The sequence below is a fragment of the Colobus angolensis genome, unplaced genomic scaffold, assembly GCF_000951035.1.
Source record: "Colobus angolensis palliatus isolate OR3802 unplaced genomic scaffold, Cang.pa_1.0 Scaffold552, whole genome shotgun sequence".
NCBI classification, from domain to species: Eukaryota; Metazoa; Chordata; class Mammalia; order Primates; family Cercopithecidae; genus Colobus; species Colobus angolensis.
The window spans coordinates 1,047,019-1,070,397 of record NW_012119066.1 but is presented as its reverse complement, the minus strand read 5'-3'; the positions used below and the strand labels follow the sequence as shown (position 1 = coordinate 1,070,397).

The window sequence follows — 23,379 nt, the reverse complement described above, 5'->3', positions numbered from 1 at the left end:
CAGGATGGTCTCGATCTCCTGACCTCGTGATCCGCCTGTCTCGGCCTCCCAAAGTGCTGGGATTACAGGCTTGAGCCACCGCGCCCGGCCCTTACTTTCAATTATATCCAGCGATAAATTGTTTTCCAGAAAAGGAAGCTTGGAAACTTACCCGGTTTGCCTTCCATGTGGGACATGACTGATGTGCTTCAGTCTTTGTATAATAACAAATGCATCTTCGCCACTCTGTATCTTGGTTATTGCTTTTGTCTCATTATCAGAACAACTTCCTTCCCTGATTTCCACAGCCTCTATGTGTTCTTTTCTCTAGAAGACTAGCTGTGAAGACTTAGAGGTGGGTTCTGTGCACTCGCTTCCGCTTGAAAATGTGATTTACTTTTATGGTAGAACTTTCTGGTACTTTGAATTAAATAGGACATTCTTCCCTTTGTCCACAGAGGCAAGTATAGAATGAGATCCTTGTTTCCTAACCACTTACCAGAACATATATCTGAAGAAATGAGCACCAGTATTTCTGTCTCAACTACAGCTTCTCTTTTCTTTTTTTTTTTTTTTTTTTTTGAGGCGGAGTCTCGCTCTGTCGCCCAGGCTGGAGTGCAGTGACCGGATCTCGGCTCACTGCAAGCTCCGCCTCCCGGGTTTACGCCATTCTTCTGCCTCAGCCTCCCGAGTAGCTGGGACTACAGGCGCCCGCCACCTCGCCCGGCTAGTTTTTTGTATTTTTTTTAGTAGAGATGGGGTTTCACCGTGTTAGCCAGGATGGTCTCGATCTCCTGACCTTGTGATCCGCCCATCTTGGCCTCCCAAAGTGCTGGGATTACAGGCTTCAGCCACCGCGCCCGGCCTTTTTTTCTTTTTCTTAAGACAGGGTCTCACCCTGTTACCCAGGCTGGAGTGCAGTGGCACCATCATGACTCACGGCAGCCTTGACTTCTGGGCTCAAGCAATCCTCCCACCTCAGCCTCCCTAGGAGCTGGGACTACAGGCGCACACTAGCACAGCCGGATAATTTTTAAAAATTTTTTGCAGAAACAGGGTCTTGCCATGTTGCCCAGGCTGGTCTCGAACTCCTGTACTCAAGTGATTGAACACCGTTTCCCCGGGAAAATATCCTTTCAGCTTCACATTTGTTGGTGCTTCACATTTCTCTTAGTTTGGATTTTACAAATGTCCTTTTTTCCTATCACAAAATGCATTAACAGGAAAGATCTATATTTTTATTTTTATTTCTATTTTTTTTGAGACAGAGTTTCACTCGTCGCCCAGGCTGGAGTGCAAATGAGCAATGTTAGCTCACTGCAACCTCCATCTTGCAGGTTCAAGCAATTCTCCTGCCTCAGCCTCCCAAGTAGCTGGGATTACAGGCATGTGCCACCATGCCCGGCTAATTTTGTATTTTTAGTAGAAACGGGGTTTCTCCATGTTGGTCAGGCTGGTCTCAAACTCCCGACCTCAGGTGATCGCTGGTCTCGTCCTCCCAGAATGCTGGGATTACAGGCGTGAGCCACTGCCCCTGGCCAGGAAAGACCCATTTATGATGAGTAATTTTGTAGCAAGATGTTTTACAGAGAGGTTTCTTCACTCATTTACTCTGATTATTCAGGAAGGCGGAAACTGAGAATGGAAGACACTTCCAACCAGCACATCTGTTTATCTGTGGATCCACTCACTTCAGGGCAGTTTATGACAAACCAGTATAAAGCACCAAATGAAGATCTGCATTTTGCACTTGACTGGAAATGAGACTTGCAGCTGATTTCTCATCCTGAGCTTACTTGAAAGCAGCTCAGAATAATTCTGTTTTTTCCCCTAAAGGGAATATTTACAGAACTCCAAAACTTAAAACAGTTAAAAACAGAGCCATTCTTGGAGTTCATCTTCCCCCACACAGAGCGACCCATTTCCACAGGTGGTGGGACCCCAGGGTTCTTAAGGCATTTTGTTTATAAATACCACTAATTTGGACCTTTAGTATTTCTAATAGGCTTATTGTATTCCCTGCTTAAATCCATTTTAGGATGTAATGTGTAGAAAGGCTATATTTGTAGAAATGTAATTCTTCCCAATTTGTGATTCTTGATTTTTAAAAAATTTTATATCCTGGAGTTTTACTTTGGATAAACTTCTGGCCTTTCTTTCAGACCCAAAAGTTGGGCTATACTGTGTTTGATCATTTCTACACTCTGTAGAAAACAGGCAGCTCGTTATAGCAGAAGTTCTCCACCTGGAATTAACAGTAGTTGTGACACTGGAGAAGCATAGCCCAGAGTGCAGGAGATTTGCAGGATGAATGGTGGCAAGGAAATCTATTTCTAAGTCCTCCTATTCTGGTTTGAAGGTCTCGATTTCTAGATCCTTTTCTCTTTGCCTGAAAACATATTTATATTCACAATAGCACTTCTCTCACATTTCAAAAGAAGGAAATCTCAATCTTACTATCATTAATTGCTCCAGGATACCCATCAAAAAGGATTAGTTAGGGAGTGCTGAAACCTGTAAGCTTAGTCTTTCCCTGCCTTATGTATTTTCTTGTTAAGGAGAAGCTTGGCTGTAGGAACTGTGTTGGATATCCTATATTCGGGTACAGATATGCACGTCCCTTAACCACAAGGAAATGTCTGAGAAAGGTGTCATTAGGCAAGTTCATTGTTGTGCAAAAATCAGAGAATGTATTTAACCTAAGTGTAATAGCCTAGAACACATCTAGTCTATATGGTATAGGCTATTCCTCTAGGCTACAAACTTGCACAGCATGTTACTATACAGAATACCGCAGGCAGTTGTAACACAATGGTGAGTATTTGTGTATCTAAAAGTATCCAAACTTAGAAAAAGTACAGTAAATATACCATATACCATGGTAGTATATATGGTTCATTGTTGACAGAAATGTTATCCAGCACATGATTGTATATGCTGAGTTTAGAGATGTAGACAGTAGTTACAACAGCTAGCTAGCTTGCTTGCTTGCTTTTTTTCTTTCTTTCTTTCCTTTCTTTCTTTCTCCTTCTTTCCTTCCTTTCCTTTCCTTTCCTTTCTTTCCTTTCTTTCCTTGCTTTCTTTTCTTGCTTCTTTCTTTCCTTCCTTCCTTCCTTCCTTCCTTCCTTCCTTCCTTCCTTTTTCTGTCTGTCTGTCTATCTTGAGTTTTGCTCTGTTGCCCAGGCTGGAGTGCAGTGGCACCATCTCAGCTCACTGCAACCTCTGCTTCCTGGGTTCAAGCAATTCTCCTGCCTCAGCCTCCTCAGTAGCTGGAATTACAGGCACATGCCACCACGCCTGGCTAATTTTTGCATTTTTAGTAGAGACAGGTTTCAACGTGTTGGTCAGGCTGGTCTCAAACTCCTGATCTTGTGATCTGCCATCTCAGCCTTCCAAAGTGCTGAGATTACAGGCGTGAGCCACTGCGCCCAACCAACAGCTTTCCTTTTAGGGCTTAGCCTTTTTCATCCCCTGACTACATCCCCTAACTAATTTCAGAAGAATTCATCCTTTTTAAGAGAAACCTCTGGGAGAGCAAAGCAAAGAGCATTGGTGAGAAATTGTGAGTGAGGTGGATAGAAAACACAAACCATTTTTCCTCTGCTTGCACACCACAACAGTCACCACAGAAGTTCTTCTGTGACCAAATGTATGGGAATTTTTCCCCACACACAAAGCAAGCAATCAGTTCTGCAGTGGACACCAGCTGGGCGTTCTCCAATTCAATTCCCACACTATCTACCTGGAGATAGCCTCAGATCCCACAGATTGAGGGGTCAGCCACAGGACTGTCTTCTCCTTCTGATGCCAATTGAAAGCCCCAGATTGCTTTCCCTGTACTTCTGGCTGACATGCTCTGTAAATTGGGGATCCCACAGCCCCCTCTTCTGGTTCTGTTAATTTGCTAGAGCAACTCACAGAGCTCAGGGAAACACGTTTACTGGTTTATTATTAGTATTTCGTTTGTTTGTTTGTTTTGAGACAAGGCCAAGCTCTGTCGCCTAAACTGGAGTGCAGTGGAACAATCACAGTTCACTGCAGCCTCCATCTCGTGTACTCAAGCAGTCTTCCTGCCTCCGCCTTCCCAGTAGCTGGGACTATAGGCACATGCTACCATGTCTGGCTCTACCAGTTTATTATAAACAATATTACCAGCCAGGCACGGTGGAGGACACCTGTAATCCTAGCACTTTGACAGACTCAGGTGGGAGGATTGCTTGAAGCCAGGAGTTCAAGAGCAGCCTGGACAACATAGTGAGATCCCGTCTCTACAAAAAATAACAAAATTAACCAGGCATGATGACACACACAGCCCCAGCTACTTGGGAGGCTGAGGTGGGAAGATCATATGAGCCCAGGAGTTGGAGGCTACAGTGAGCTATACTCATGCCACTGCACTCCAGCCTGAAAAACAGGGCAAGACCCTGTTTCTGAAAAAATAATAATAATAAATAAAAATAAATTTTAAAAAAGGATATTACAAAGGATACAGATGAAGAGATACATAGGGTGAGGTATATGGGGGAAGGTGGTCAGAGCCTCCGCACCTTCTCTGGCTGTACCACCCTCTGGGAAACTGCACTGTGTTCAGCTATCCAGAAGCTGTCTGCACCCTGTCCTTTTACATTTTTACGGAGGCTTCATTATGTAGGCATGATTAATTAAACACTTGACCATTGGTGATCAACTTAACCTTCAGCTCCTCTCTGCCTTCCCTGAAGGCTGGAGGGTGGGGCTGAAAACACCAGCCATCTAATTCTGCCTTGGTCTTTCTGGTAACCCAGTCCCATCCTGAATCTACTTAAGGGCTGCCAGTCATGAGTCACCTCATTAACATATAAAAAAAATCACTTTTAAGATTCCAAGGATTTTTGGAGCTATATGCCAAGAAACTGGGAGGAAGACCAAATATGTATTTCACAATGTCACAGTGAGGGCATGCCATGAGCTAGAACAAACAGACCAAAGCAGTATCGCTTTTTGACTCTTGGGAGGCCCTGATAGGTTAAGCAACTTGCCCAAGGCCACACAATGGGTCTTTCAGTCAGATCTTGAATGCAGGCAGTCTGGATCCGTGGTCAGTGTTCTTGACTCCTACCTGTCTTGTTAAAAGGTGTTTCCAAATTACAGCTAATCCTAATTTTATTTTATCTTAGCCAGGGATTATATTTTCAACCTTCCAAAAGAAAAAGAAAAAAAAAATATATATATATATATATGTGTATGTGTGTATATATATATACCTTCTAAAATATATATATATATATTAACTGCTGGGTTTTTTGTGTTTTTATGCAATATACATTTTTCTCTTTCATTTAATACAGAATAAAAGTTGATCATTTCTAACTAAATTAATGGAGTTATGTCTGAGTTTTTATACAGTTGTCTTATGGTGTCCACAGAGGATTGGTTCCAGGACACCCCCTCCACCCCACTCCCACCTCACCCTCAGAGTTTACCAAAATCTTCGAATGCTGAAGTCCCTGATATAAAAATGGTGTACTTATTTGCATATAACCTATGCACATCCTCCTTATACTTTTCATTACCTCTAGATTACTTATAATAACTAATAAAATGTAAATGCTATGTAAATAGTTGTTACACTGTGTTTTTAAATTTGTTTTATTTTTATTTTTATATTGGTATTTTTATTGTTTGGGGTTTTTCCCTCCGCATATTTTTTTATGCAAGGATGCAGACCCAGCAGATACAGAAGGCTGTTTTGTGGTCGTTTTGGTTTTTTTTTTTGTTGCTAATTGACATAATAATTACACATATGAGGCACAGTGTGATGTTTCAATACATGTATACATTGTGTAAAAATCAAATCAGGGTATTTAACATATCCATCACCTCGTACATTTATAATTTCTTTGTAGTGAGAACATTCAAAATACCCCTTTTCTAGCTATTTTGAAATAGCTATCTTGAAATATTTTGAAATGCAATATTATTAACCACAGTCACGCTACTGTGCAATAGAACACTAGAACTTACTCATCCTAACTGTAACCTTGTACCCATTGACCATCTTCTCCCCATCCTCTCCACTCCATTCTCCCCAGGCTCCGGCAACCTCTATCTTACTATTTCTATTAAATCAACCACTTTAGATTCCATGTGTGAGTGAGATCATGTAGTATTTGTCCTTCAGTGCTTATTTCACTTAATGTAACGTCCTCCAGGTTCATCCATGTCACCACAGCTGACAAGATCTCATTCTTTTTTATGGCCAAAGAGTACTCCACTGGGTATATGTATCGTATTTTTTTAATCCATTCATCTGTTGATGGACAGTTAGGTTGCTTCCAAATCTTGGCTATTGTGAATAGTGCAGCAGTAAACATGAGAGTGCAGATATCTCTTCCACATATTGGTTCTATTTCCTTTGGATATATTCCCAGTAGTGAGATTGCTGGATCATATGGTAGTTCCATTAATTACTGCTAAAAGCTAAACATCAGATTTTTATACACATAGATGGCATACATTCATCAGCAATATATCACGCTTCATAAATACTTGTACTTTTGACTTCACATTATAATGTAGTATGGCAGAGTATGAGTAATAGCATATCAATTTATTCTCCTCTGTTAATAAACTTTAAAAACCAAATACATTAATCTGGGCAAGGTAGTGTGTGCCTGTAATCCCAGCTACTCAAGAGGCTGATGTGGAAGGATCACTTGAGCCCAAGAGTTCAAGACAAGCCTGAACAACATAGCAAGACTTAGTCTAAAAACCAAAAGATACATTAAATATATGACAGCTTATTAGTTTGAATTAAGTGAAAGCTGAACATAGTAGCTCACACCTGTAATCCCAGCACTTTGGGAGGCCAAGGTGGGCGGATCACTTGAGGTCAGGAATTCAAGACCAGCCTGGCCAACATGGTGAAACCCTGTCTCTATTAAAAATACAAAAATTAGCTGGATGTGGTGGTGTGTGCCTCTAATCCCAGCTACTCAGGAAGCTGAGGCAGGAGGATCGCTTGAACCCAAGAGGCAAAGGTTACAGTGAGCCAAGATTGTACCTCTGCACTCCAGCCTGGGCAACAGAGTGAGACTCGGGGGGAAAAAAAAAGTTATTTTTCTAGGAGAAAATCTGCTTTGGTTGGTTCAATAGTAAGAACTGACTTTGCCAGTTAAGCTGTAGTAGATATGTTCACTAAATTGGATGAACTAAATCTATAGCCATAATTTGAGGAAATTGAGTTGACAAGTGATACATTAAAAATGGATATCATTAAAAATGGATTTTGATAATCAAACAGTGTATGCTTTTTGACATATAACTTGTAAGGAGCTCAAAGACTCAAGGGGAGACATTACTATAACAAGTCTCACGACTTAGTAATGTGAAAAAGGCTTCTTAGCATTTGTATATTTTTTAAAAAAAGCAACCCCAAGATAGAAAATAGACCTAGAATTAATATTGAACCTGAGTCGTCTAGTGCAAAGCCATATTGATGCATGAGATACATGAAATAATTGTAGGAGGAAAGGGCAGCCCGACTCATTTCACTATCACTAAGATATGCTTTTCAAGTAAACAGATAGTATTAAAAAATTAATATTTTCATCTTGCTTGTCCTGTACTAATCATTGTAATGATAATACAGAAGAAAATAAATGTTAACCTTTACAGCCTTATGGATTCAGAAAGCACATTTTAAAATTTCATATTTTATATATATATATATATTATTGCAGAAAAGTATGGCAGGGCGATCAGTTAAAGACAAGTACAAAAAATATACTCGGATAAAATTGGAGGACATGAAATGGAAACAGTTCAAGAAATGAAAGATGTAAAAATCTCGGCTGTTAAAAGGATTTTTTTAATGGATTTTGGTCATTTTAAAATGTGCTAGGGCTGAGCGTACTGGCTAACGCCTGTGGTCCCAGTGCTTTGAGAGGCTGAGGTAGGAGGATTGCTTTGGGCCGGGAGTCCAATAACCAGTCTAGGCAACATAGCAAGACTCCCATTTAAAAAAAATAAATAAAGTACAATGTGCTAGAATATTTGCCCTTTGTAAATATTTAAGGTTACAGTGAGAATTACAGATATCGACCTGTAATTGTGGGAAGTGAGTAGTATGTATGTGCCTACTTTCTGGAGGGAGAGGTGATCCATAGCTTTCGACAGATTCATTAAAGGCAGGGTATTTGAGCCAGAAAACAATTCAGCACAGTCAGAGGCCGGGTCACCATCCCTGTAGGTGTACTAGTCACTCGAGCCTTAACTCATTCCATATGTCTTTCCTGTACCAACATGCAGATGTATGGATGGTGCAAAAGTGTATCTGCTTTTTAAAATCCCGGTAGAGTTACAAACTCTTAGTGCGGAAACATCTTTCCTGTATATCTCCATCAAATAATTATATTTCTCCTGTGATTATTTCGTGTTTGTAAGTTGGTGGTACCCTCTCTTTCAGTTTGAAGGAAGAAAGTACTGTGAACATGACTTTCAGATGCTCTTTGCCCCTTGCTGTCATCAGTGTGGTAAGTTTTACTGCTAAACGTCAAGTAAAAAGTAAGTTTCCGGCCGGGTGCGGGGCTCACACCTGTAATCCTAGCACTTTGGGAGGCAGAGGGAGGAGGATCACCTGAGGTCAGGAGTTTGAGACCAGCCTGGCCAACATGGAGAAACCCCATCTCTACTAAAAATACAAAAATTAGCTGGACGTGGTGGCAGGTGCCTGTAATCCCAGTTACTCAAGAGGCTGAGGCAGGAGAATCGCTTTAACCCAGGTGACAGAGGTTGCAGTGAGCCAAGCCTGGGCCACTTCACTCCAGCCTGGGCAACAGAGCAAAACTCCATCTCGGGAAAAAAAATAAATAAATAAGCTTCCAAATTCCTTAAGTCATTTCACACTGGTGAAGTATCGATGCTAAAGATGGTTTTTGGTGCTCATTATGAATAATTGTTGGATACTTCATCACTCCTCTTCCCTATTGTTAATATATAACAAGCTGGAGGAGTATCAAAACCTAGAGAGAATTGATTTTTAAGGACATTTAAAATAGAGGTATTTGGGGATGAACTAGGACTCCTATCGGGTGGCGATTAGGATTGTTCTTTTCCTGTGTTAACACAACCTTTATCTACTTGCTTTTGGTTTTGCCAGGAAAGAGGCAGGGAAGACATCAGTGAGGTGCTTTCGATGCTTAGGGATGCTTCAGCGTTGCCTGCATGGCGCATAAGCAATGGACTTGCTTGCATGTTGTCCACTTCACTGGTTGCTAATCCCTCTGCTAGGTTTCCAGAGATTGAAGGAATGGAGTAGAATGTTCTAAAGGTTTAATGAAAGAATAAATTAAGTGTGGGTTATAAGAAACTGTGCTGTAGATTTCAGTTGTCTATGTTGACAATGACAGAAATAACCAAAAGGCATTCAAAACAGCCCAGTACCTCATTTGGAAAGGAAAACTAGATTCAGAGATGAGAAAACAGCCCAAAAACGTGGCTACTGAATCAAAAACAAAAACTCAGATGAAATAAAAACTTTTTTTCTAATGTGCTTACTCTGGTAGACACATAAATAAAAAGTTCCTCTACTGGCCAGGTGTGGTGGCTCACACCTATAATCCTAGCACTTTGGGAGGCCAAGGCGGGAGGATCACCTGAGGTCGGGAATTCGAGACCAGCCTGACCAACATGGAGAAACCCCACCTCTACTGAAAATACAAAATTAGCCGGGCGTGGTGGCGCATGCCTGTAATCCCAGCTACTTGGAAGGCTGAGGCAGGAGAATCGCTTGAACCCAGGAAGTGGAGGTTGCAGTGAACCAAGATGATGCCGTTAAACTCCAGCCTGGACAACAAGGGCGAAGCTCTGTCTCAAAAAAAAAAAAAAAAAAAAGAAATAGTTCCTTTGTTGAGAAAGGCTTAAATGGTTTTTTTCCCTCACTGTTTTTCCTTAATTGCTCTCTTAGTAAATAAAGTGCCATGCTTGTTACTTAGTAACATCCTTTGGGTGTTGCTTTCCCACAGGTGAATTCATCATTGGCCGAGTTATCAAAGCCATGAATAACAGCTGGCATCCAGAGTGCTTCCGCTGTGACCTCTGCCAGGAAGTTCTGGCGGATATCGGGTTTGTCAAGAATGCTGGGAGGTAGGTGGATTTTCATCCTTGTCAGATGCGGGTGGAAAATGTGACTGTGACAAGATCACGTGTATTCTCCACGTGGGATGTAAGGCAGTTCTGTAGGACACCGAATTGAGGGCATGGGAACTCAGACACTGCAGTGTGTTGACTGAGTGCTGCTGCTGGGAGTGGACCCTTGCATTGCTATGCACAGGGCATAACTGCTCCATGCATGGCTGAACTACCAACAGGGGATGTGCCTAGATGGAGTTTCATAAAAATCAGTCAGATATTAGGGTTGGAACACAATTTTTGTGTAGCTTGATTCTGCTCTAAGAGATGGTTTGTTTAATTTCTTTTCAGAGGTAAGGGAAGCATATTTCTTTTTAACCATTAGAAAGAACCTGAAATTTTAAATTTAAGTTTTGGCTCTGTTTAGACACCTGTGTCGCCCCTGTCATAATCGTGAGAAAGCGAGAGGCCTTGGGAAATATATCTGCCAGAAATGCCATGCTATCATCGACGAGCAGCCTCTGATATTCAAGAACGACCCCTACCATCCTGACCATTTCAACTGTGCCAACTGCGGGTACTGGAATTGTTTCTTTTTTATTACACAAGCAGTGGGAAGGAAAGACTACATTTATCTCTATTTCTGTTACTCTAGCAAACTAAATTGTTTTTCTCCAATTTGTAGTCTAGAAAATGTTAAACCTGTAGAATTAAGAGAATGATATAATGAAACCTGTATACCCTTAATTTTGTTTCACCAGTTAACATTTTGCCACGCTTGTGTGTATACAGTACATTCTCGTTTCACCCTCCTGTGTATGTGTGTGCGTGTGCATGTATACATATACCTCTAAAATTTCTCATGACTCTCAGTATACATCTCCTGAGAATAAGGGCATTTTCCTATGGAACCACGATACTATTTTTAATTTTTTTTTTTTCTCTTGAGACAGGATCTCGCTCTATTGCCCAGGCTGAAGTGCAGTGGGCAGTCATAGCTCACTGCAGCCACACCCTCCTGGGCTCAAGCAATCCTCCCACCTCAGCCTCCAGAATAGCTGGGACCACAGGCACACACCACCCTTTTTTAATTTTTTTGTAGAGATGGAGTCTTGCTATGTTGCCCAGGCTGGTCTCAAACTCCTGGGCTCAAGCAATGCACCCATCTCGGCCTCCCAAAGTGCTGGGATTATAGGCATGAGCCACTGCACCTGGTCGGAACCACAATACTCTTATTGTGCCTAAGAAAATTAGCAATAGTTGGCCAGGCGCGGTGGCTCACGCCTGTAATCCCAGCACTTTGGGAGGCCGAGGCAGGTAGATCACGAGGTCAGGACATCAAGACCATCCTGACCATCCTGGCTAGCACAGTGAAACCCCATCTCTACTAAAAATACAAAAATTAGCCGGGCATGGTGGCAGACACCTGTAGTCCCAGCTACTCGGGAGGCCGAGGCAGGAGAATGGTGTGAACCCGGGAGGCGGAGCTTGCAGTGAGCTGAGATCGCACCACTGCACTCCAGCCTGGATGACAGAGCAAGACTCCATCTCATAAAAAAAAGTGAAAAAAAAAGAAAACAGTTTGGTCACATAAGTTCAGCCATCTCATCTTTTGTGACTGAATTATCAGTTTGTCCCTTATCTCATTTTCTTACCTATCCTTCCTCTTGGGGGATTCTCCTCTGTCCACTTTTCATTAGCGTCTCTCCTAGAGAATTACATAAAAGGGGTGAAATTCAGACGAGTCTATTTGACTAATTGGGACCATCTCTGACCAAATGTTTACTGATGCAGGAGACTGAAAATAATATTTAATTTGAGTATTTGGAGAAAGAAAATTCTGGGAATTTTATTGTTTATGAAAATAAATCTGTTAACCTATAACTCTTCAACAGCTTGTGACCATTTAAATAATTGTTAGTAAATGGAACTAGTCTCCCAACTTCTCAGTTTGCTTGGAAAGGTCATGTCTTAGTCTATTTTATGCACCTGTAACAGAATACCACAAACTGGGTAATTTGTAACCAGCAGAAATGTATTTGGCTCATGGTTCTGGAGGCTGGAAAGTCCAAGATCAAGGGGCTGGCATCTGGTGAGGACCTTCTTCTGCATCATAACATAGCAGAGGGCATCACATGGCGGGGGAGAGAGGAGGGGGGAAGGAAGAGAAGGAAGGAGGCTGAATTCGTCCTCTTACAAGGAACGTACCCCCTCAATAACAGCATTAATCCATCCGTGAGGGCAGAGCCTTCGTGATCTAATCACCCCTTAGAGGTCTTCCTTCCCAACACCTGCACTGGGGATCATGAACTTTGGAAGGCACAGTCACACCATAGCAGGTAGTATTACTGAGTCTACCCTCAGCACTGTGATTATTCCCTGTAGCTTTTAAACGAAGACAAATGGACTAAAATGTAATGTGATAATATAAGAAGGAAATGATGAATATGCCTGGTGTGTTGGTGTGTATCTGACCTAGTCTTGCATCTTATCCTTTTAAGATACAGATGTTTTGGTAGGAGTCTGAAACCTGTTCAGGCCTATTAATTCAGGTTATTCTGATCACCTCTAAAGGGGGAAAAAGAAATTTGCAGGGATTGTCATAGTAATGTCTTTAAAAACCTGAAAAGTGTGCTAGCCCCATCGGTTGGCCGTTTTTCTCTCTTAGTATTAGTATTAAGCTGGCTGTCTTTCTCACGGACAGGAAGGAACTGACTGCCGACGCGCGGGAGCTGAAAGGGGAGCTGTACTGCCTGCCATGCCATGATAAAATGGGGGTCCCCATCTGTGGCGCTTGCCGACGGCCCATTGAAGGGCGCGTGGTGAACGCCATGGGCAAGCAGTGGCATGTGGAGGTGAGTTCTGAATGGCAAAGGGTAACCAGTTCTTTCAAATCTCCATGATTAAGGTGTAACCAGTACTTTCAAATCTTCATGATTCAGGGGTAACTAGTACTTTCAAATCTCTGTGATTCAGGTGTCCTGGCAAGATTAGGAGACTCTAAAGATTCAACATGGACATTTTACAGACAATTGACTTTGCTGACAGTTAAGAATATAGAATGTACGCTGCTTTTGTGAATGTCTCAGCAATGATACAGGATGTGCACTTTTGCTCCTAAAGCCTTCTTTTTTTTTTTTTTTGAGACGGAGTCTTGCTCTGTCGCCCAGGCTGGAGTGCAGTGGCCGGATCTCAGCTCACTGCAAGCTCCGCCTCCCAGGCTTACGCCATTCTCCTGCCTCAGCCTCCCGAGTAGCTGGGACTACAGGCGCCCGCCACCTCGCCCGGCTAGTTTTTTTATTTTTTAGTAGAGACGGGGTTTCACCGTGTTAGCCAGGATGGTCTCGATCTCCTGACCTTGTGATCCGCCCGTCTCGGCCTCCCAAAGTGCTGGGATTACAGGCTTGAGCCACCGTGCCCGGCCCTAAAGCCTTCTTGAAGCAGGAAGTGCCACGGTCTGTATCCAGCAGCAGCTCCTCCTTTGTAGGTGCTACTAAGATGCTCACCTCTGTTCTCTTTTTGGGCTATTGTAATAGGCTATGTCAAGTAACCTTTAAAGACAGACACCTGAATTAAAACTGCAAAAGTATTATATTATGAGGCCACCTATGGCCAAATGAAATGACTGTCTCAAACTTTCATTCATCTTCTCTGAAAATAGGTTAACTTTGGGGTTTCCTTTATTAGATATAAAATATGGCAATTCAAAAATGACCTATAGCAATTTTTCTTTTCAGCATTTTGTTTGCGCCAAGTGTGAGAAACCCTTTCTTGGACATCGCCATTATGAGAGGAAAGGCCTGGCGTATTGTGAAACCCACTATAACCAGGTATTGACTTTAGTCACTGGGTGCCCAATGGACTTTTATGAACCTAAGCTTATCAGTAGTTTAACTACAAGTAAATCTCTCGGAAGATGTGCATTGTTGAGTAGAGATTTGTTTTTAACTTTGTATTTGGGAAATAATTTCAGACTCAGAAGCTAACTATAAAATGGAAAATACAAAGAATACCTGTATGCCTTTCATTCAAGTCCACAGTTCGCTTTATCGTTTCGCGCGCTCGGTCTTCCTGTGTAAAACACATACTTACATAAATATTATATACAAGTACGATGGCCGTTTCTAAAGCATTTGCCAATAAGTTCATCATACTCCTTTACCCCTAAATACTTCAGTGTATATTTCCCAAGAATATGGGACTCTCTGACATAATCGTAGTTATCAGTATTGATACTATACTTTAACCCATTTATTCCAATTTTGTCGCTTGAGTCAGTAGCATCCTCACAACACTTCTTCCACTCCCAGACTGGGCCCAGCCTGGGGTTGTGATGTTTCTTTAGCCTTCTTAAATCTGGAACATTTCCAGAGCCTTTTAAAATTTTTGATGACATTGACATTTTAGAGGGATGCAGAGGGCCCCTACCTCCTTTTAATAGACTACTTTCCTCTTGGGTTCACCTGCTGCTTCTCTGTGCTTAGATGAGGTTATACACAGCAGGTTGCAGCCCCATATGGTGGCAGGCATCCTCTCAGAACCTTGCCCCTGGAGCACTTTATACCTCTCCACTGGTGATCTCCCAAGCGTGGTGCTGGCCGATAACATCACTATGAATTACAATTTCCTCCCCTCTTTTGTAAGAAAGAAGCAATCTGTGGGCCATCATTTTATGACCATGGAAATGTCCTGTTCCTCATCAGCCTGCCCTAGATTTAGCACCCCTTGATGATTCCTGTCTCTGTGCCAGCTGCAAACGACAGTTCTCCAGCCCCACATCCTCCACCCATAGTCTCCACCTCAGCGCTCTGCCTGAGCAAGAGCCCACCTCCTCTCCCGTCTATAGGTTTATTCATTTGTTTCTTATCCATATGGACTCACAGATTTCTGTAGTTTGCATTACTTATTTGGGTGTTCAGACTATCATCTGGAAAGTTTTTTTTTTAATTGATGGCAGTGAATTACTTTCATTGTAAGAAGTAAAACTTGTCAAAGAACTTTTACTAATTTTCTCTAGTAGGGATAAATTCTCAATTTAGATAATCAGCTATTTTTAAATGTTCAGTGTTCTAAAATATTTAACACATCTTGAACTTTGACCACCTTTTTGTATTTTCAGCTATTTGGTGATGTTTGCTTCCACTGCAATCGTGTTATAGAAGGTGATGGTGAGTATCTGTGTGAGTTTTAGATTGGTACCACTTTGACACAAAAACACTAGGGTAATGTGGAAATTCAGGTTGGTGATTGCTATTGTTTGGAATGTGATCGTTATCAGTTGCTTTTTCTCTTTCTTTGGCGTATTTCCCAAGTAATCTGTAGCAGTAAGATGATAATATCAAAGAGTTGGATTTGTTACTGATTTATGATACTACTTTCGATCACTACCACAGTGTTGTATGCCAGCAATCATAGGAACTGTCCCTGGTGGACCCTAAGACCAATTTCTGTGTCCAGTTTCAGGAAACTCTAGAACAACATTTATTAGGAACAGTTTAATCTGCTATGGTAGTTAGGAAGAGGCACTTTAACCTCCACATACTAAAACCTGGCAGTTATCAGCAAGCATATCTAGGACTTACCACCCTTGTACTTTGGTAATTAGGCTGGGCTGATTGATTGGAACAGAAAGGAAGCAGCTGTGTTTGCTAACAGTCGCTAACACAATTCTGCCAGAGACTTCCTGGCAAAGTTTTGAACAATCCTGTTTTCAGCATGATTCATGGCTCCCTGCAGACATCACCTAATTCAGGAAATACTTTTGAAACACTGTTCATGTGCAGTTTGTGAAAACAATCCAGGAAAACAATCTTTAGTGCCATTGAAAATAAAACTTACCTCCCTCCTCTGTGAAACAGATGCCAGGTGAAAGAAGCTGCAAAGGAAGCTGTCTTGTTACCAGCTCTGGAAAAAAGACTCCTACAGGGGCAAATAAGTCAATGTCTGGATTTTTGAAAATTATATACCTATTTTATATATAGGTATATATACACATATTTATAAATATGTATGTGTGTATATATACATATAAATATGTATATGTGTATATATACATATAAATATGTATATGTGTATATATACATATAAATATGTATATGTGTATATATACATATAAATATGTATATGTATAAATATACATATTTCCTTGTTGGGCCAACAGCAGTAGGGACAGAAACAGCAAGCTCACCTAAACAACATGATGCATGGACAGTCGCCACATGTGCCCAGGTGTAGGGGGCACAGTTGCTGGTGTAAGACATGGCACACATTTATAACTTCACAGGATACTTAAGGACGGGGAAAGAGTAAAGTTAGCCCTCCGTATCCAAGGGCTGGATCCAAACATCCGTGGATTCAGCCAACTATGAATCAAAAATATTTAGAGAAAAATAATATAACAATACAAATAATACAGTATAATGACTATTTACATGTCCTTTGCGTTATACTAGGCATTATAATTAATCTAGAGATGATCTAAAGTATACGAGACAAGACCAGGAGCAGTGGCTCACACCTGTAATTCCAACACTTTGGGAGGCTAAGGCGGGCAGATCACCTGAGGTCAGGAGTTCAAGACCAGTCTGGCCAACATGGTGAAACCCCGTCTCTACTAAAAATACAAAAAATTAGCTGGGTGTGGTGGTGCATGCCTATAATCCCAGCTACTCGGGAGGCAGAGGCAGGAGAATCACTTGAGGTTGCCATGAGCCAAGATCACACCATTGCACTCCAGCCTGGGCAACAAGAGCGAAACTTTGTCTCAGAAAAAAAAAAAAAAAGTATGCAAGACAATGTACGTAGCCTATATGCATTTTATATCAGGGACTTGAGCATCTGAGATTTTGGTATCCTCAAGGCATCCTAGAAACAGCATCCTGCACATACTGAGCAACAACTGTATACATAAAGGTTGAGGGCCGGGTGTGGTGGCTTACACCTATAATCCCACCACTTAAGGAGGTCGAGGCAGGAGAATTTCTTGAGGCCAGGCGTTCAAGACCAGCCTGGGCAACATAACAAGACCTCCATCTCTACAAAATAAAAATAAAAAATTAGCCAAATATGGTGGCACACACCTGTGGTCCCAGCTACACAGGAGGATGAGATGAGAAGACTGCCTGAGCCCAGGAGTTTGAGCTGTGATCACACAACTGCAGTACAGCCTGAGCAACAGAGCGAGAGCCTGTCTGAAAAACAAAAGAAAAGAAGCTCTCAAGAAAGAGGTTCTTGGCTGGGCATGGTGGCTCATGCCTGTAATCTTAGCATTTTGGGAGACTGAGGCAGAGGCAGATTGCTTGAGCCCAGGAGTTCAAGACCGGCCTGGGAAACATGGCAAAACTGTGTTTCTACAAAAAATACAAAAATTAGCCAGGTATAGGCCGGGCGCATTGGCTCATGCCTGTAGTCCCAGCACTTTGGGAGGCCAAGATGGGTGGATCACAAGGTCAAGAGATTGAGACCATCCTGGCCAACATGGTGAAATCCTGTCTCTACTAAAAATACAAAAATTAGCTGGTCATGGTGGCACATGCCTGTAGTCCCAGCTACTCAAGAAAATGAGGCAGGAGAATCGCTCCAACCCAGGAGGCGGAGGTTGCAGTGAGCCATGATTGCGTCACTGCACTCCAACCTGGCAACAGAGCAAGAGTCCGTATCAAAAAAAAATTAGCCAGGTGTAGTGGCGTGCACCTGTAGTCCCAGCTACTCAGGAGGCTGAGGTGGGAGGATCACTTGAGCCTGGGAAGTTGGGGCTACAGTGAGCCAAGATTGTGCCACTGTACTCCAGCCTGGGCAATAGAGCAAGACCCTGTCTCATTAAAAAAAAAAAAAAAAAAAGATTATTGAGAACCTCCACCAAGTGCCACAGACACGGTTGTAGTTCTGTTTTAGAGTTGAAATTCTAAGCTGCCCTGCTCCCCATAAGGATGTATTTCCATGTGACCAGATCTCTTTCCTCTTTCTCTAGTGGTCTCTGCTCTTAATAAGGCCTGGTGTGTGAACTGCTTTGCCTGTTCTACCTGCAACACTAAGTTAACACTCAAGTAAGTCTACAGTTTTGTCCAGTGTGAATCCTAAGACTGAAAACTTTGGGGTGACACTTAAAAAAAATCCTAGAATTTAGAAAAAGAATTATTTGATTTCTTATTTCCTCTTTCTGTTCAGGCCTTCTGAAAGTAAAGGTTCTTCCTTTAATTGTTTCCTGTTCTTTCTTCTATTCCTTCTTTGTCCTACTCAAAGGGATAAGTTTGTTGAAATTGACCTAAAGCCAGTCTGCAAACACTGTTATGAGAAAATGCCAGAAGAATTTAAGAGGCGACTTGCCAAACGGGAGAGAGAAGCAAAGGATAAGGACAAGCAGAAAAAGAAAAAGCCAGTCTGTTTGTAAACTTTTCTATCGCTCTGTCATCATTTTCGCTACTTTCTCCTTTGGTTAGTTCTTTGGAATATGTTTGTGTTGTTTCTGTCTTTTGCTTTCTTCCCCCCTCATCGCAACTTTTGGGCATGTATTTGTAGTCATCAGAGATTGAAATACAAGTATTTGTCCTATGTAGAACTGGTCCTTTTGCATAATTGCTAAAATTACAAAGATTAAATGAATACGCTCCATACTTAATACAAGTTTGTGGTCATGTATTTCACTTACTCTGTAGACTCACTCACCTCATTTTTTAAATACCATATGGTGTACATTTCTTTCCTTTTTTTTAAATGGATTCAAAGGGAAGAATTCTAATCTGTTAATAGAACCTGGAAAAAGTTTTAAAGGATTTTTGTCTGATAACTGTAGCTTTTAAAACCCTGGTTTTTGGTTTCCTTGCCAAAATCATTTAATTGATAAATTATAAGTGTTGTTTGATATTTTAAAAAATGCATATATTCTAAGTTATGTATTAAATTATTTCAGCATGGCCAGGCATGGTGGCTCATGCCTATAATCCCAGCACTTTGGGAAGCCACAGCAGAAGGATTGCTTGAGCCCAGGATTTTGAGACAAGCCTGGACAACATGCCTAGACCCCATCCGTCAAAAAAAAGAAAAAATTAGCCAGGTGTGGTGGCCCATACCTATAGTCCCAGCTACTCAGGAGGCTGAGGTTGCAGTGAGCCATGACTGTGCCACCACACTCCAGCTTGGGCGACAGAGTGAGACTCTTGTCTCAAAAAAAAACCAAAAATCTTTCAACATGTTTCATATGTAAGCAAGGTCTATCTGATTTACATAAGACCTCTTCTGTGATGTTTGAATATGCATTGATACAATACCCATATGCTATTGTTTATGAATTCATTTCCTCAATGTCTTCAAACTCTTTTTTTATTCCTGATTTTTATTAGAAGTATTTCAATCTTTGAAATTCTCTTGAATTACTAGCATGATTGTTCCAGTTTTCCCTCATAGTTACCATTGTGTTTGGAGCTCTAAAAATATTTTGTTTCAGTTTACATGTTTCCTTCCATAAAGAGGAATTAAATGTAAATGTAAGATTAAAACAATGAGGCAGGGGTGGCTCACGCCTGTGATGCCAGCACTTTGAGAGGCCGAGGCAGCAGATCACTTGAGACCAGCCTGGGCAACATGGTGAAACCGCATCTCTACTAAAAATACAAAAAAATTAGCCAGGCATGGTGGCGGGCACCTGTAATCCCAGCTACTCATGAGGCTGAGACAGGAGGATCGCTTGAACCTGAGAGGCGGAGGTTGCAGTGAGCCAAGATTGTGCCACTGCATTCTACCCTGGGCAACAGAGTGAAACTCTGTCTCAAAAAAAAAAAAATAATAAGATTCAAACAGTGGGAAAGCTTGCTAAGGTAGTCTCTCTGAAAACAGGAATAATTTTTTTTTTCTTTTGTCACAAAAATGGCAGTTTTAATAGCTTTTGCTCTAAGAAGCCCTTGGGAGAAAAGCCTGTAAAATAATTCCCAGTGTGGTGTTTTAAAATAGAAGATTTTTCATTTTAAATACGTGTTTAGGAATTTCCTTTGTTACTAACATTGTCCTTTAAAATGATCTTGAAGCAAAGTCTAGTTTAATGTTTAAATGCAGTAAAAAAAATCGGTAGATTTTATCATTTTTGTCATAGATAGCAATATATCACTAGATTTATTTCACAAATGCTACCTGAATATGATTTCACGGACAATGAACAAGTTATCAAGTTGTATATTTACTCAATTCAAAATTAAACACTCTGGATTTCAACAGTAATATGCTCCTGTAATTACCTGTTGGAAATGCATTACAGATGGTCAGGAGGCTATCTGAAAAGTTGTCTTCTCCAGGACTGTTTTAAAAATAAATTGATGTGTATTGCCCTAGCTTTTCAAAAGAATAGTTGAGTTCTTCAAATAGCTACCATTTACAATACAACCACAGGTGATTTGGTTACATTTATGTTAAGAGTGATTAAAAACTTTCTTGCAACCTTTCTGTCCGATAACCAAAATAACCCCTTATAATTTAAAATTAATTAAACCTCATGGCTACCTAATTTAAAGTACTACGTAAGATCATGTTGCCTCCAATAAAGAAATCATTCACGACCGGGCGCGGTGGCTCACGCCTGTAATCCCAGCACTTTGGGAGGCCGAGACGGGTGGATCACGAGGTCAGGAGATCAAGACCATCCTGGCTAACACGGTGAAACCCCGTCTCTACTAAAAAATACAAAAAATTAGCCAGGCAAGGTGGCGGGCGCCTGAAGTCCCAGCTACTCGGGAGGCTGAGGCAGGAGAATGGCGTAAACCCGGGAGGCAGAGCTTGCAGTGAGCCGAGATTGTGCCACTGCACTCCAGCCTGGGTGACAGAGCGAGACTCCGTCTCAAAAAAAAAAAAAAAAAAAAAAAGAAATCATTCACATTATAAAAATATGATTCTTTTCTTTAGATAAATTTATCTTTAAGGTATTCCCAAGATATTTTAAAATGTGATTATCATCCAGGGCAAAGGACCCTGTCTCTCCAAAAAAAAATTTTTTTAAGTTAGCCAGGCATAGTAGTATGCACTTAGCCAGGCATAGTAGTATGCACTTGTGTCCCAGCTATTCAGGAGGCTGAGGTGGGAGGATGACTTGAGTCCAGGAGTTAGAGGCTGCAGTGAGCTGTGATCACCACTGCACTCCAGCCTGGGTGACAGTTGAGGCTCTGTTTCCAAAAAAAAAAAAAAAATGTGATTGACTGTACTTAAGTAAATTATATTTACATTAGATTTCCTGTTTACTTAGTACTGAATAAAATGTAATCCACAGTCTGTGTTACACAGATGGATGTATAGAACCAATGTATAAGGACTCTTTTTTCAAATGATACTGAATTTATATATGTATATATATATCACAATAAGAATTGAGGTTAGAATTACGGTTTTTTTACTAACATGAATATAGATATCATCACCTAGTTGCCTTCGTTTAGTTCAGTACAATTCACATTATTTATATATCTTTGTTGAATATGTTTCCACTAATTTCTTTTTTTTAATAATTATTATCTTTAGGAATAAGTTTGTGGAGTTTGACATGAAGCCGGTCTGTAAGAAGTGCTATGAGAAATTTCCACTGGAGCTGAAGAAAAGACTGAAGAAACTAGCCGAGACCTTAGGAAGGAAATAAGTTCCTTTCTTTTTTCTTTTCTATGCAGGATAAGAGATTAACAACATACTTGTCTTGATCTACCCATATTTAAAGATATATCTCAAAGCAGTTGAGCGAGAAAAGGACCTATATGAATGGTTTTATGTCACATTTTAATTAAAAAAGAAAAATTCATATAATCGTGTTTAAAACACAGATGAAGTCAGTATTCACCTTTGTTAACCCTTATCCATTTGTTGACATGTAGACTGTTTACAAAAAAAAAACATGGTTAAATGTTAAATTTTAATTCAGGCCCCCCCAAAATTAAATATAACTTTTTAAAATGAAAGGAGTCACCTTCTACATGACTCAGGTGAAAAAACAGTATAAACATTAATTTACTTTGTATTCAAAAGAAAATTCCAACTGCTGTTGGTGAAGGACACAGAAAAAAATAACCAACCAAGAAAAACAAAAACAAGAAAAATGAATCTTATACAATCTTAGTATATTTATCAAACTAGTAGCTATAAAGTGAATATACCCATTACTAAGACAAAAAACAGGTGTAATTCAGAACTACTTGATTTTTTTTTTAGTTAAATGCAATAATTATTATGCTTAGTTTTATAACCTCTCCTTGTGAATTCTTCCTTCGAATGATTACTTAACACAGTAGTAATAGCTAGCTAGTAGGATGTCTTTTAAATTTTTGTGCAAAAAAGTTTATACCAGGCATTTGAAAATACACTTTACAATATTGGAAAATGAAGTATTTTTAATGTATTACAGCAATTATGTTTCTAAGCTTAATGTTAAGCATGTAATCTTAGAATAGGACATGAAATTAAATTGTATGTAGCTTGGAATGTATTGCTTCAGAAAAGTGAATGTGTATGTCGGTCATATTGACTTTATAACCATGCTGATATCTGTGCTTTATACATACTCAAACTTGCCTTGCCTTAAAAAAATACATACTGCATACTTAAATCAGGAATTATAGCCATCTCACAGAATACCAACTAAAACTAAGTGCATTGAGATCTGAGATTGGTAAACCCGGATTCATTTACCACAGCTATAATGAAGTTTTTAAAAACTCTCTTCTCCTTTTTTGGGGGAAATCCATTGTTAATTTCTGTCATCTTAGAAGAAAATGATGTTGATAGGTGTTTCAGATTTTCCAGTTCAAATCTTATAATTAATTGGATTTGTTTACTACAAGTAGGAGGTATAAATGACACTCTTAAATTGGAAGGAGGCGTGTTTTAGTGTCTGTTTTAGGTCAAAATTAGTGATTCTACTTTTATCAAAAGTTTTATCCTGAAGTTTCAGGACCACTCTTCCTTAATAAACTTGTTAATGTAAAGTGAGCTTTATGAACATTTAAAAAATGTTGCTGCTGCTTTGTTACCTAAAGAGAAAGTTGCCAAGAGAGACTTCTTAGGGAAAATATTTTGTTTTCCAAAAATTGCTGAAATATTGTTTTGCCATTTTTAAAAAGTCTCAGGTTATTACCACTCTGCCATTAAATATTTGTATGCCTGCATTTTTAAAAATTCTGTGCATGTACTTTATGGAGTACATTCTATTTTTGTTTTCAGATATCTTACAACGAATTATTTTTTTAGTAATCTTTTAGAATTAAAATTATCATAAATGATTGAAAATAATCATCACATAGTTTAAGATTGTATTCAGTAGTTTAAAAC

The 23,379-nt window shown here is 40.3% G+C and overlaps 1 protein-coding gene across 5 annotated transcripts in view; it reads left to right on the top strand.

Annotated features, from left to right (window-relative positions):
* LIMS1 (LIM and senescent cell antigen-like domains 1) overlaps positions 1–23,055 on the top strand; it is a 98,366-nt gene extending 75,311 nt beyond the window's left edge. For 4 of the 5 annotated variants that reach the window (XM_011961472.1, XM_011961471.1, XM_011961470.1 and 1 more), the window contains exons 3-10: positions 8,426–8,492; positions 9,984–10,104; positions 10,517–10,666; positions 12,794–12,944; positions 13,827–13,919; positions 15,209–15,257; positions 18,059–18,134; positions 21,586–23,055. In XM_011961472.1, the coding sequence (XP_011816862.1) occupies positions 8,426–8,492; positions 9,984–10,104; positions 10,517–10,666; positions 12,794–12,944; positions 13,827–13,919; positions 15,209–15,257; positions 18,059–18,134; positions 21,586–21,700 (822 nt within the window). In that variant the 3' untranslated portion in view covers positions 21,701–23,055. Of the gene's footprint in view, positions 1–8,425; positions 8,493–9,983; positions 10,105–10,516; positions 10,667–12,793; positions 12,945–13,826; positions 13,920–15,208; positions 15,258–18,058; positions 18,135–18,330; positions 18,523–21,585 lie in introns of all 5 variants that reach the window. The other variant, XM_011961468.1, reaches the window with a different exon arrangement.
* The last annotated feature ends 324 nt before the right edge of the window (positions 23,056–23,379 follow it).